General features: G+C 38.9%; 1 protein-coding gene across 1 annotated transcript in view; it reads left to right on the top strand.

Annotated features, from left to right (window-relative positions):
- Positions 1 to 13,447, top strand: part of GPALPP1 (GPALPP motifs containing 1) — a 35,609-nt gene that overhangs the window by 6,250 nt on the left and 15,912 nt on the right. Inside the window, exons 2-6 of the mRNA XM_026493306.4 lie at positions 4,610 to 4,742; positions 5,537 to 5,635; positions 7,783 to 7,891; positions 12,169 to 12,300; positions 12,700 to 12,864. Coding sequence (XP_026349091.1) covers positions 4,610 to 4,742; positions 5,537 to 5,635; positions 7,783 to 7,891; positions 12,169 to 12,300; positions 12,700 to 12,864 — 638 coding nt within the window. The remainder of the gene's footprint in view (positions 1 to 4,609; positions 4,743 to 5,536; positions 5,636 to 7,782; positions 7,892 to 12,168; positions 12,301 to 12,699; positions 12,865 to 13,447) is intronic.

Here is a 13,447-nt window from a genome sequence, read left to right on the forward strand (position 1 = left end):
AGATGTGTCCTTAATTTTATTAGAAAGTCTATAGTGTGGCTTATACCAACTTGTATTTTCAGAATTCTTTCTCCTTTTTAGGTCACTGTCTCTTAGTATTCTGTTACTTTGTTATATAATAGTTATTACTTTTGATACAACCCAAGTGGAATCTCACTCTTATTACATTATTTTTCCTGTGATCATTTTTTAAAAATAAGGCTTTGCATTCTTTTCAGATGAGTTTTATCTTCATCTGTTTATTCTCTTTTTTATATAATACCTCACTTGTTTCTTTAAAAATTTAAGGCAAATTTATCTGTTGGTTATAATACCAAGGACAACACATATTTAGACCGTTTAGTCTTTTAATCATTTGAACTGTATATAAGAATAGTAAAATCTCTTCTTTTTTTCTTTTAAGATTTTATTTTTTAAGTAATCTCTACACCCAACTTGGGGCTTGAACCTACAACCCTGAGATCAAGAAACACAAGCTCAATGGACTGAGTCAGCCAGGCACCCCGTAAAATCCCTTCTTGATCCAAACCAATCCAAAATTAGCCAGTTAACGTCAAATTGACAAATTACATTCGTAGTACTCTCATATAAGAAAAGTTGGAAGCGAAAGAGAAAAAAGTCTCCTCTTTAATATGTAGAATGAAGAGGAAGATGTAAGAGCCAATCATTATCAAAGGGAAGTGTAATCCTCCAGTCTACTTCATGGTAAAGCTCATCCTCCAGTCTTCTTCATGGTGACCTCTAGAATTTTGAAGAAGGGGTATTTATGGAAGGTGGTATCCTCCCCTTCTTGCTATAGTCTAAAAGGTGTTTTCTCTAGGAATTAATATACATAAAGAGATAATTAGAAATTAGTAAAGACATTATTCATTAAGGCTACAAATCAGATATGATCTCCACATATAGTTGGGGAAACTCACATACTAACTTCAGTCATTCTTTTTTTTGTTGTTGTTAAAGATTTTATTTATTTATTTGACAGAGAGAGACAGCCAGCGAGAGAGGGAACACAAGCAGGGGGAGTGGGAGAGGAAGAAGCAGGCTCCCAGCGGAAGAGCCTGATGTGGGGCTGGATCCCAGAACGCTGGGATCACGCCCTGAGCGGAAGGCAGACGCTTAACGACTGCGCCACCCAGGCGTCCCTAACTTCAGTCATTCTTGAACAGGAGTTGGAGATATGGATCCTATCCCTTAATTCTTAATGTTTTCTTCTTTTTGTTTCTTGATTGTTCTTTTCTAGGCATACTGTATTACTAGTTGAGCATGTTCTAAAATTCCTACCTTTATTTAATGACATGTAGAAGAATATTGAAAAAAATGCATCAAATTTTTTAAGATAAAAATTTGGATTTTTAAGTCAACTTATTGTATACTATTTGTTCTATAAAAATACATCAAGAGGGGATAGGAAAAAATGTTCAGAAATAGACCAAATGTTCCAAAACTGGCCCTAACGTTTTCCCCTCAGCTTTATACCCGTATACCCAAGTACCACTGGTAGTGCCACTGACATGTTTAGTGGTCATGTTAAACTTAAAATGTGAAAAGCAAACTCTTGGGGCACCTGGCTGGCTCAGCCAGAAGAGCTTGCGGCTCTCGATGTTGGAGTCATGAGTTCAAATCCCATGTTGCGTGCAGAGGTTACTTAAATAAATAAACTTTTAAAAAAAATTAAAAAAAAAAATGTGGAAAACAAACTCTTGACTCTTCCGCCAAATCTTCTTCCCTCTTAGGCTTCCCCATATTAGAGAATAGCATTACCGTCCTCCTGGCTAGCCAGTCAGGCCAGAAACCTAAGACATCCTTAAGTCCTTTTTTTTTTTTCCTTCGTTTTTTTCCTCACTTCCTTCATCCAGACCATTAACAAGTTCTCTTTGCCCTTCCTTCAAATTATGTTGGAAATCAAACCATTTCTTGCCAGCTTTCTAACTCCTCTACCTTACTCCCGATCCCCCAGTCTATTGTCCATAAGCAGACAGGTATTTAAAAAAAAAAAAAAAGTAATTCAGATTATGTCTGTCCAGACTTAAAACCTCTCAGTGACTGCCTATTATTAAAATCCAAACTCCTTACCAGATCTCATATTAGTATGTTTTAAGTGCTTACTGTATGCCAACTACTATGTTAGATGCTGTGCATGTGTTAACTGACGTAATCTTCACAACAGCCTCGTGAGATTGGAAATATTATTAACCTCATTTTACAGATCAAGAGTATAACACGGGATGGTTAAATAACATCGAGGGGCGCCTGGGTGGCTCAGTCAGTTGAGCGGCCAGCTCTTGGTTTCAGCTCAGGTCATGATCTCAGGGTTGTGAGATCAAGCCCCGTGTCAGACTGCCACTCAATGAGGGGCAGGGACTGTCTGCTTGAGATTCTCCCTCTCCCCTCCCCCCAGTTGCATGTGCGTGCTCGCTCTCTCTCTCTTTTTCTGTCTCTCTCAAATAAATAAATAAATAAATCTGTAATAAATAAATAACACCCAGATCACACAGCTAGTTAGCAGCTAAGCTGGAATGCAAAGCCAGGGTCTGACTCCAAATCATACAGTCTGGCCCCTTTAAACTATCCCAACTTCATCTTGTCATTTTGCTAACTTGGCTTTAGCTAGGCAAGTCTTTTTGTCCTTCAAGCATATCAAGCTTGTTTCCTCCATAGGACTTTTGCACTCGCTATTTCTCCATCTAGAATGTTCTTTCCTCAGATTTTTGGGTGGCTACTGTCATCTCATCATTGAAGTCTCCATTTAAATGTTGTTTTCTCTGAGAGGCCTTCCCTAACCTCTGTCTTTAAAATTACTTTTCCACATATTCACAGTCACCCTTTGCTTCCTTTTTAAGTTTGTTTTTGTAGAAGTATTTACTTAGTATTTGTTGGATGGATAGATGTTGAGTCTTTGTTGAATGTTGTCTAGTATAGTGATTAAGGGTATAGGCTCTGAAATCAGACTCCTGGGCTCATATCCCAACTCCCCTGTTTAATTGTGTGAAGTTGGGCAAGTTGCTTTCTGCTTCAGTTTCCTCATCTGAAAGATAAAAGTAATAATACTTCCCTAATAGAATTGTTGTTAGAATTTAAAAGTTTATGGTTAATGCATGTGAATCTTTTTTTTTTTAACTCACGACCCTGAGATCAAGACCAGAGCTGAGATCAAGAATCAGACACTTAATAATGATATACTATATGGTGACTAACATAACATAAAAAAAAAAATCAGGTTTCAGGGCGCATGGGTGGCTCAGTCAGTTAAGCGTCTGCCTTCAGCTCAGGTCATAATCCCAGGGTCCTGGAATCAAGTCCTGCATCAGGCTCCTTGCTTAGCAGGGAGCCTGCTTCTCCCCCTGCTGTTCCCCGTTTGTGCTCTCTCTCTCTCTCTTTCTTTGACAAACAAATAAATAAAATCTTGAAAAAAAAAAAAGAATCAGAAACTTAACCAGCTGAGCAACCCAAGTTCCCCTGCATGTGAATCTCTTAAAACAGGGCATAGAAGGGGTGCCTGGCTGGCTGAGTCAGTGTAACGTACAACTCTTGATTTCAGGGTTGTGGGTTCAAGCCCTACGTTGGGTGTAGAGCTTACTTTTTTAAAAACATGCATAGCGTTATCAGAACTCAAGACATGTTATTTCTCTTTTATTTGTTATTTTCAGGTTTTTGCTGTTATTAATATTGAATGAATCGCATACCAGGGAAGCTCTTTGGAAAATCATATTTTCAGGCCCTACTCCAGGCCAGCTGAATCAGAATCTCTGTCGAAAAGGCCCAGGAATCTCTTTTAAAACGTATTTTGGCAGTTGTGATAAACACCCAGGCTTGGGAGCTGTGGCAATAGAGTTTTTAGCATCACCGCTCAGGTTCAGCGTAGACAGGTGTGACACCGTGACATTATGCAGGGGCATTATGCAGTAATTTGTAATTTTGCTAAGTTGTAAAGGGACAGCAAGTCATTGTGGTGAGTGGGTCCAGAAGACTCCCACCCACCGCCCTGGCATCCCTGTCCTGGTACAGCCTCATTCTCTTCTCTGTGTCTCTATAGTAAGCAGTGAAGCTTAGAGTGTGACTCTAATTTTTGTTTCTGCTTGAAAAATCATCTCAAAAAGAAAACGGAGAAGTACGATGATGTCAGTAAAGATACTGTTTAAAGTGGTGGTTCTTCATCAGAAACCAGAATGGATAGTTTTGATTATTGATATGTTAGAGTATGGAATGGCAAATTCGTTGCTTGGTTAGCACCGTGGCATGAATATTGTCGACCAAATGCTGTCTGTAAGAACAGAAATTCATGAAACTATCTTGGCAGTTGCACCAACCAAAATTGCAACCAGTGCAGAAATTGTAAGATGTCAGGGAAGTTACATGCCATTGTTAGAGTTACAAGTTTGGGTGTTAATTTTTTTGTGAATCTCATACTACAAAAGACACGATTTCTGCCTTTCTGGAGTTAGAAAGACAAGACCACTGCACACAAAACAGGAACAAGTGAGATTAAAGTTCGTAATAAGTGATAGCCAGCGAGTGCTGTGAATTTCGAAAAGAAAATATAAAATGTCAGCGAGGCGATTCATTGAAACAGTTGGGGCTAGTGAGGACTTACGCAAGACATTTTCTTTAGTTGCAGGACCAGCTCTGCCTCCTAATTATAAAAGCAGTAGCTCAGAGTCCTCAGACAGCGATGAGGACAGCAGTTCGTTGTATGAAGAAGAAAATCAAGAATCTGAAGAAGATGACACCGGTCCAGCAGCAAGGTCAGTCACTTACATTAAATGATAAACCAAGCTTCACACCTAGTATACGTTGGCTGGAACAGGCAGCTAGTCAGGGGACACCATACCTGTATTTTTACAGCACAAGAAGAAAGCCTTTCACACGCTATTGCCTTATGAACTATACCTTTGAGAAAGAAACTTATCCTAGTAGCAGATAGCTGTGCAGGTACCTAGGATTTCAATTAAATTCTTATAGAAAGGATTTTTCCTGAAGGTATTACTGAAGTGACTATTCTAAATAAGCCATAGCATTTCTTTGAAAAATTATTTATGCAGTGGATGGTTTTTGCTTAAGTAAATGAATGATTTCCCTCTATCTTACCATAGGTGCATGAAAAAAAGAAGTGGAATCTTTGTTTAGTATGGGGTAGCAAGGTTTTTTTGATACATTTTAAAGATTCTGAGACAGAAGTAGCTACTTAGAACCCTGCCTGAATGAGATTAATATCGAGAGTCATGCTTTTTGCTCAAAAATATTCAGCATGTAGACTGTTCAAAACCTCAGCAAATGGAATCTTTAATTAACACTGGAGAAAATTTAGGAAACTGATTAAGTATTCCTGCCATAGAGAATTAACCAATCTCTAGTCTAGGCCAAAAATAAATTCCAAGGAAAGGTTAGTGTAAGATCTGTGATATCCATTTGTTCTTATTGGGCAAGATTAATTGATTGTTTCAGTAGTTCTACAGCTAGTTGGAGTTAGTGCTTCTTTTAAAACTTAAAATTTCTCTGTGAAAAAAAATTGCATAAAGTTGCGCTACTGTGTTTTTAGAAAACAGAGGAGAAATCAAGATGACGATGATGATGATGAAGGGTTTTTTGGACCAGCTCTTCCTCCTGGATTTAAAAAGCAGGATGATTCTCCTCCAAGGTGATAATGTGTGATAGTTCAAGCCTGTCTTTTCTCAATATTTCCATTAGTGTTAGTTAATTCACTGAAGAGTTGTCCGAATGTTGTTTACCTTACAGATTTATCTAACATTTGAAATGCATAGGGAAAAATCGTTGTTTCCTATAACAAAAATTATTTAATTGCGTATAAATACTTTTGTAGTTTATAAAAAAACTTCCACATCTCTTCGTTGATGCTCACGAGAGTGTTTTGTAGTAGATTGACTGGAACATTATCCTTCTTCCCCCCTTTTTTTAAATAGATAAGATTGCATACGTAGTGAGTATCCTGTCTGGCCTGGGGCTGGAATCCTGGTATTTGATGCTTTCTTAGTCATTGGGTGATAGAAGAAACAATTCCTGTATGCCACGTTAAACAATTTGACTAACTTCTCTGTACCTCAAATTTCCCATCTGAAAAATAAAATAACAAGTGCCTTTCAAAATTGTTGTGATGATTGCGATTTCATATTTACGTACATACACACGTGTGTGTGTATGTCTCTTACGTGATGCCTGGCCCCAAGTAAGTATATAGTAAGTAGTGGTTCCTGTCTTCTTCTCAGAATTGTAAAATTTTTAAATGCTGAATATGAAATTGCGCACCAAATTGTTTATACTTCAGAACACTATCACTAATACGCAAGAGCAACTAGAAAAGGCTACTGTACATTTTACATTCAAACTTTGTAATCACATTCATCAGCTCCAATTTTCATATTACTTTGATCCTTTTAGAATTAACAGGGATAGACTCTCTACTGATTTTGTATGGCCCCTAAGTCAAGGATAATCTGTAAGGGGTCATTTAAAAAAAAGACGGGCATGCCTAAGAGCCCCATAGATGGCCTTCAAAGCCTAAAATGTCCTATCTGGCATTTTAGAGAAAATTTGCTGACCACTGGGACAGAACATTCCTTTCAAGAAAACACATTATTAGATGTGCAGCAATTTCTTCGTTGAGAGTTATGTTTTGGTGATTGAATGGCCAGGCTCAGAACCGAGACCAGCCGACTCTCGGTAGTGTTTTCCCTCTGCCAGGAAGCTTGTCTGTGAGGCTGTAGTTGAACGCAATGCAACCTAGAAAATTCAGCTTAGGACTTTGGTGGTTGGTAATCCTGGCACAGCAACACCTCTGGGGAAAACATTGGTATGAAAAAAAGGATAAAGGAACCTGAGAGCACGAAAGAGAGGAGAAAATATCTTGTCTCTGTTATTTTTTTCCCCTGACGTAAGGCTTTCTCCTCTTAAGACCCAGATTTTAGGCACTTCGCCCATTTGGACTGATGTCCGTTCTCTCAGAAATGTGGCAGTGGGGCAGCTTGAAAGAAAATGAACTTTGGCATCAAGGAGACCAAGGTTCAAACTCTAGCTTGGCCACTTACTAGTTTCTGATGTCCTCGGGCGTGATTCTGCTCACCTGGAAAATGGAGTGACTTATACCAGCCAGGGTTGTTTGAAGGAAACAGGTTCTCTGGTTGACACGCGGTTAGCACAGCACCTTTTCCCTTGTCTGCAGATCTCACATGACTTATGTTCATTCTCGTAGACCTCCATATCATTATTGGATCATTAGTGAGGACAGTGTTTCAATTTTTATGCTACCGTGGCACGCATAACCATAAATTGCCAACATCTGTTGTATGCACGTGCTGTTTACGTTCTTAGAACTCAATTTCTGCTTAAGGAGTTCTGACTATAATTAGATTGCCCCTAAAGAACGTGTCGGTGAACAGTAACTATCAAAAGTGAAAGCCAAGGCACAAAATAGAAAAAGATATTCACAGGCTTTAATTCTTAGTAAGGACTTTTAAAAAATTGTTATTTTTATTTAATGTAGTTCTTTGAGGAAGTGGGTATACACCACTGCCACAAAGATTTGAGAATTACTGGTTTAGTATCTTAGCATTGACTAACAAATAGAAAGTAAAGATGAGAAAATTAGATTTTTTTTTGAAGATACTACTAAGTGGAAAAATACTGTTATGAAATAAAAATATATATTAAATAAAATTCTCATTTTCAACATTTGTTATTATTTGCCTTTTTATTATATTTGTGAACTTTTATTCACAAAACTGCTTTTTAAAGTCAGGGAGAATGTTAAAGGTACATTTTATCTTTCAGGCCTATAATAGGTCCTGCACTACCTCCTGGGTTTATTAAATCTACACAAAAAAGTGACAAAGGCAGAGATGATCCAGGACAACAAGTATCATCCTATTTCAACTCTGAGGTTTGGAAACTTTTTAATTAAAGATTTAGATGTAGCGGGGCACCTGGGTGGCTCAGTTGTTAAGCGTCTGCCTTCGGCTCAGGGCGTGATCCTGGCGTTATGGGATCGAGCCCCATATCAGGCTCCTCCGCTATGAGCCTGCTTCTTCCTCTCCCGCTCCCCCTGCTTGTGTTCCCTCTCTCGCTGGCCGTCTCTCTGTTGGATGAATAAATAAAATCTTTTAAAAAAAAAAAGATTTAGATGTAGCAAACTCAAGACTTTACCAAGTAATAACTGTAATCCTTTGGCTCAAATGTAACCACTATGCAGTCCTATTCACATTAACCTAGGTTGGTAAGGTGGATAGATGAAATCAAAAGCTTGTTCCAGAACTGAGATGTTACAAAAATAACAAGGCAGTTACATGATGACAAGGATGTTACCTATTCATGTTTCTCATCTTTGAAGGGAAGCTTTAATGATGAAAAGTTTAAGGAATCGTTGTGATTTGACCTGAAAAAGAGAAAGCCGAGGAATTTGTTGACTATGATCTTTGCCTCGAAATCAGCTCTTGCCTGTACTAGGCTCTGCTGCCCGTATATAACGAAGCTGGAAGTTAAGTGATGTTATGAGAAGATAGGTCAAATGATTTTAGAGTCAAGTATGAAAGCTGTTTCCTTGTTAGTGGCCTGGTCCTTAACAATAGCTGAGATTTGTAGAGTACTTTATAACTTGTAATGCTTTTTCCCCATTTATGGATGGCTATTATTTTTATCTTCCCTGCGACCGTATGAAATAAATGTGATCTGCCATCTTATAGATGCTAAAAACCAAAGAAATTAGGTAATTTACCCAAGATCACGGTTTGTACTTATCAAAGCCACGGCTTAAACCCAGTTCTTTTTTTTTTTTTTTTAAGATTTATTTTTTTAAATAATCTCTACACTCAACTCAGGCTTGAATCCACAACCCCCAAATTAAGAGGCACTTGCTGTACCGACTGAACCAGCCAGGCACCCCTTAAACCCAGTTCGTAAGACTTTGGATCACCTGTTCGGTCTGTTGGTCTACGGTAGCTTCCTGTACGTTCCTCTCTCCCGAGAAGTCAGCAGTTACACTGAGGTTGTTACTAAGGAAAATATAGTGCAGTGGTTAAGACCATGAACTTCAGAGTCGTGTACTCATTCCTTCAGCAGATGTTTATAGAGCGCCTACAATGGATCAGAATAGTCACAGAAATGAGTCTGTCAACAAGTCCTGTTGTTCCTCCCTTCAGAAGATACCCACGATCTCAACCGTTTCTGCTTCACCCTGGTCTAAGTCAACATCATATTTCACCCGTTTTATTGGTCTTAATACTTTAGTCCTTGTTTTTCTGCTACCTCTTCTCAATACAGTGGCTAGAGTGGCCCAGATAAAATGAAGTCAGATCGTGTCACCCACACTCAAAACTATCAGATTGCTCCTCCTGTTCTCAGCAAGCCAAGCTGGGGGTGCCGGGCTGGCTCAGTCAGTAGAACACGCAGCTCTTGATCTCAGGGCCGTAGGTTTGAGCCCCACCTTGGGTGTAGAGATTACTTTTTTAAAAAATGGAAAATAAAAAAAATAGAAGACCAAAGCCCTTCTACACTCCGGTCTCCTTTAGCTGCCTGATTTTCTCTTACTTTAATCTGACCACACTGTGCTCCTTGCTGTACCTTCTCACATATGCCGGCCAGGCTCCTACCCCTGAGTGTTGATACCTGTAAGTCTCTCCAGGATGGTCTTCCCCTAGCTGTCTATGTGGCTTGCCTCCCAGAACTTCAGGTTTGGCTAGAATGTCACCTTACTGAGGTCGTTTCGACCTCCTAATTCAAAATTGCTAACTCCTCTTCCCCTTACCCCTCCTTCCCTCCTTTAATTTTCTCCAGAGCATCTATCACCACCTCAGATTCCATTTCTTTTACTGCTTCTTTTTGTTTATTGTTGACCTGTCCCCACTAGAATGTGAGTCCGTTGAGGACAGAGATTTTTGTCTCCTCTCTAGTGGACATTCAGAAGTATTTGTTGAATGAATGAATAAGTTAGACATAGTCCCAGCTAATCACACCTGCGGTGTCGTGGGGAACACAGACATTAAACAAACATCTGACGTTATGAGTGATTCAGAAGGTGAGACAAAATATAGTGGAACCATGACAGACGATTCTAAGCTAATCTGAAGAAATGAGAAAAAGTCTTTGTCTCAGAAAATGTCTAAAGATTGATGAGTTGGAGATATCTCAGCAAAGATGTCAGGAAAGATTGTTCCAGAAAGTACAGATAGCTTCTTTGAAGGCAAAAGAGTGTGGGGAGGGAGAGATAGGGTTTAAGAATTCCAGTGTAGTTGGAGCGGAGAGACAGGGAGAGAGAAGGCAGGAGCTGCTCGAGCTTCGAATCCTGGGTGAGCTTAGTTTCTTGTCGGTATCCTGCGGGTTGTTATCCTTATTTTAGAGGGCTGTTGCAAGGATTAAGTCAGAACAATAGGTATTCAACTTATAATAGCTCTCATCATTGTCATTATTCTTACCATCTTCACTACTGATGCCACGAGAGTATCTTTGAGAAGTTTAGTCTCAGTACAAGGAATCCTTCTACCAGGGTTGCTAAATACAAGAATAAATTACCTGGCCTCCTGAGTGCTTCCCCGCTGCTTGCCGGTGCGGCCGTGGCTGTGGCTCACGTGGCCCCAAAGTTTCCGGGTCTCCCTCAGTCTGGTTGGCATGTCGGCAGCCCAGACAGAAAAGCTAAAGTTCATTGTATCTTTTATATTTCCTCATTTTGTGTCACCAAGTATTATTTTGTAAGGGCTATAAATATGTTTAAGATAATATCTTTGACGTCAAAGAGCTTACCGTATAGAGATGAGCTATAAACACTCTAAGGTTAAACATTAGCAGTTGAAATTAAAAAAAAAAAAAATAGAGGGGATTCTCTTGTGTAAGCAGAAAACATACTGGCCTTGATCTTAGAATATTTTCATCTTAGAGGGGAGGGGGGTGGGGGAATGGGATAGGCTGGTGATGGGTAGTAAGGAGGGCACGTATTGCATGGTGCACTGGGTGTTATACACAACTAATGAATCATTGAGCCTTACATCAGAAACCGGGGATGTACTGTAAGGTGACTAACATAATATAATAATAATAAAAAAAAAAAGACAAAAAAAAAAAAAGAATATTTTCATCTTAAATACCAGTTTTATAACCTGGAGCAAGTTGTTTAACCTTCCTAAATCTACTTCTCCAAACCTAGTTTTCCTAGGTTAGGAAGAGAGAACTGGAATAATAATGCCTTTTCATGGTTTCGTTATTGATGCATCATATACCAAAGTCCATAGTTAGAGAAAATGAGTGTATGTGTGTGCGTGTGAGTGATTTGGCGTAAGCCGAGAGATAATATGTAACTAATGATTTGTGCCAATAGCAATTGTTTTAAGGGTGCAGAGAAGAAACTGCAAATAGATAGTTACCACTGAGTAGCTAGTGGGGCCAAGGTAAACAACACAAATGAACTTGATCCTGAAAGTTTGAAAAAATATGAGCAAGAAGCTGCCCCTGTCAGAGCTGGAGGACAAAGGTCTTACTGTTGTTCATCTTAACCTGTCTCCTCCTGGAGGACAAGGACTGCTTGAAGCCCTAGAGTATGTAACCTTTAACATGGAGTCTTACATACAAACCCTTTATTCAAATGATTTATGGAGAACAAATTGAATTCACTTATTACAATACTGTTATGTCTTTAGGGTAAAGGGGGTGCTTTGGGAACGAAGGTAATTCACTTGGGCCAGTATTTGTGGACTGTTGCACAGCATTTGTATTTCTGTGCACTGTGCTGGGTCACAAAGGCTCGTACAGCGTCCAAGAACGTCTTACTTGTGTTTGCCTTATTTTGAAAAGCTTTTTCTGTACCAGGAATGAAAATAGTTTCAGCTTGTGTCATCTCTGACCAACTAGTAATAATTAGCTGGACTATTACTTTGAGAGGAGTTGTGAGGCCACCTCTGTGTCCGTCAGGAAGAAAGCTGAAATAATTTAATGAGGTCTGCCATGGGCATGGGAGGGTGGGACAATCCATATTCTGTGTATGTGTCATCTCTGGACTTTAGGAAGGCGGGGGGAAATCCTCATTGCTCAGTGATTAGCTAGCAACGCATTGTTTGCATTTTTGTTTTAGTGTCTCTAGGTAATCCGTTTTGGTGAAATTTTAAGTAATTTAGGATCATTTTCTATAACCTGTGGCTCTGTTGCTGGTTTAAAGGTAATGTCTTATTTCAAAAGGAAACAGATAGCAGTGAAGATGAGGACATTGTTGGACCAATGCCTGCAAAAGGACCAGTTAACTATAGCGTCACAACCGAGTTTGAAAAAAGGGCCCAGCGAATGAAAGAAAAACTGACCAAAGGAGACAATGTAAGTTTTTAAAGAGACTGTACTCTGGGAGATAGGCTAAATGGATTAAAAATCTAAATTTTAAAAATAGACATGAAAGAAAATACATGCACATATGTATATAAAGAAAATTTAGGAGCAAGTTAACCCAGAAGCTGGAAAAGACGGGCAAATTTGCCTATCTAAAAGTTTCTGTATGGCAAAAGATAACAAAGTCAAAAAATTAATAAATTAGATGGAGGTATTTGTAACATATATGACAAAATATCAATCCTTTATATTAAATTCTTTCTCTTAAAGTGTGTTTTTTAACCTTAAAGCCTCAATTGAAAAACATGGCCACTTCTAGAGTATTTTACACACACACACTGTCCAGGCTACCCTTTTTTTTTTTTTTTGGACTTTTTATTTCTCTTAAAGGATTCATCTAAACCAATGACAAGAGAATCATGGATGACTGAGCTGCCTCCAGAAATGAAAGACTTTGGTCTTGGGCCCAGAACTTTTAAGAGAAGAGCCGATGACAAATCTGGAGATCGATCAGTCTGGACAGACACTCCAGCGGACAGGGAGAAGAAAGCCAAGGTGAGAGGGTTTGTTTGTTCATGTATTTCTGCCCACATTCGCTCTTATTTTGAAAAGTTATAAGGCATAATTATTTCAGGGTACTATTTTTAAAATTATGATTCCAAAGGGAAAATAATAGAGTTCCCCCTGAACGAAAATAAGGAAAGTGACACCAATTGCTTACTATGTCCCAGTGAACTGTCTCATTTAAATCCCAAGAAAACCTGGAGATACGGACTTATTGACTTCATTTGATAGCAAGAGAAACGAACTTTTATGAGGTCAGCTTTTCTGGAATTAGAGGGCTGGTAGTAATGAACAGTAATTCTGTTCTAGACCTTTCTGTAACAGCAGGGGAGGCAACAAAAGAGGTGGTGTGGAAGTGAGCCGCACACTTTGAATGACTAGTGTTGGAGTGCCTGTCTGCTCTTTCTTAACTGGTGTTTTATAAAAATAATATGTTGGCATTTTTATAATTTAGCCTTTAAGATTATTTCAGAAAAAGACATTCCCTTGTTTACATGGATTTATTCATGCCGACATTTAGTTGTGCTTTTCTCTGTCCTTCCGTTCCTCATTATAGGTGAATAGCTGTCTAGCC

This window comes from Ursus arctos, unplaced genomic scaffold, assembly GCF_023065955.2.
Source record: "Ursus arctos isolate Adak ecotype North America unplaced genomic scaffold, UrsArc2.0 scaffold_10, whole genome shotgun sequence".
Lineage (NCBI taxonomy): Eukaryota > Metazoa > Chordata > Mammalia > Carnivora > Ursidae > Ursus > Ursus arctos.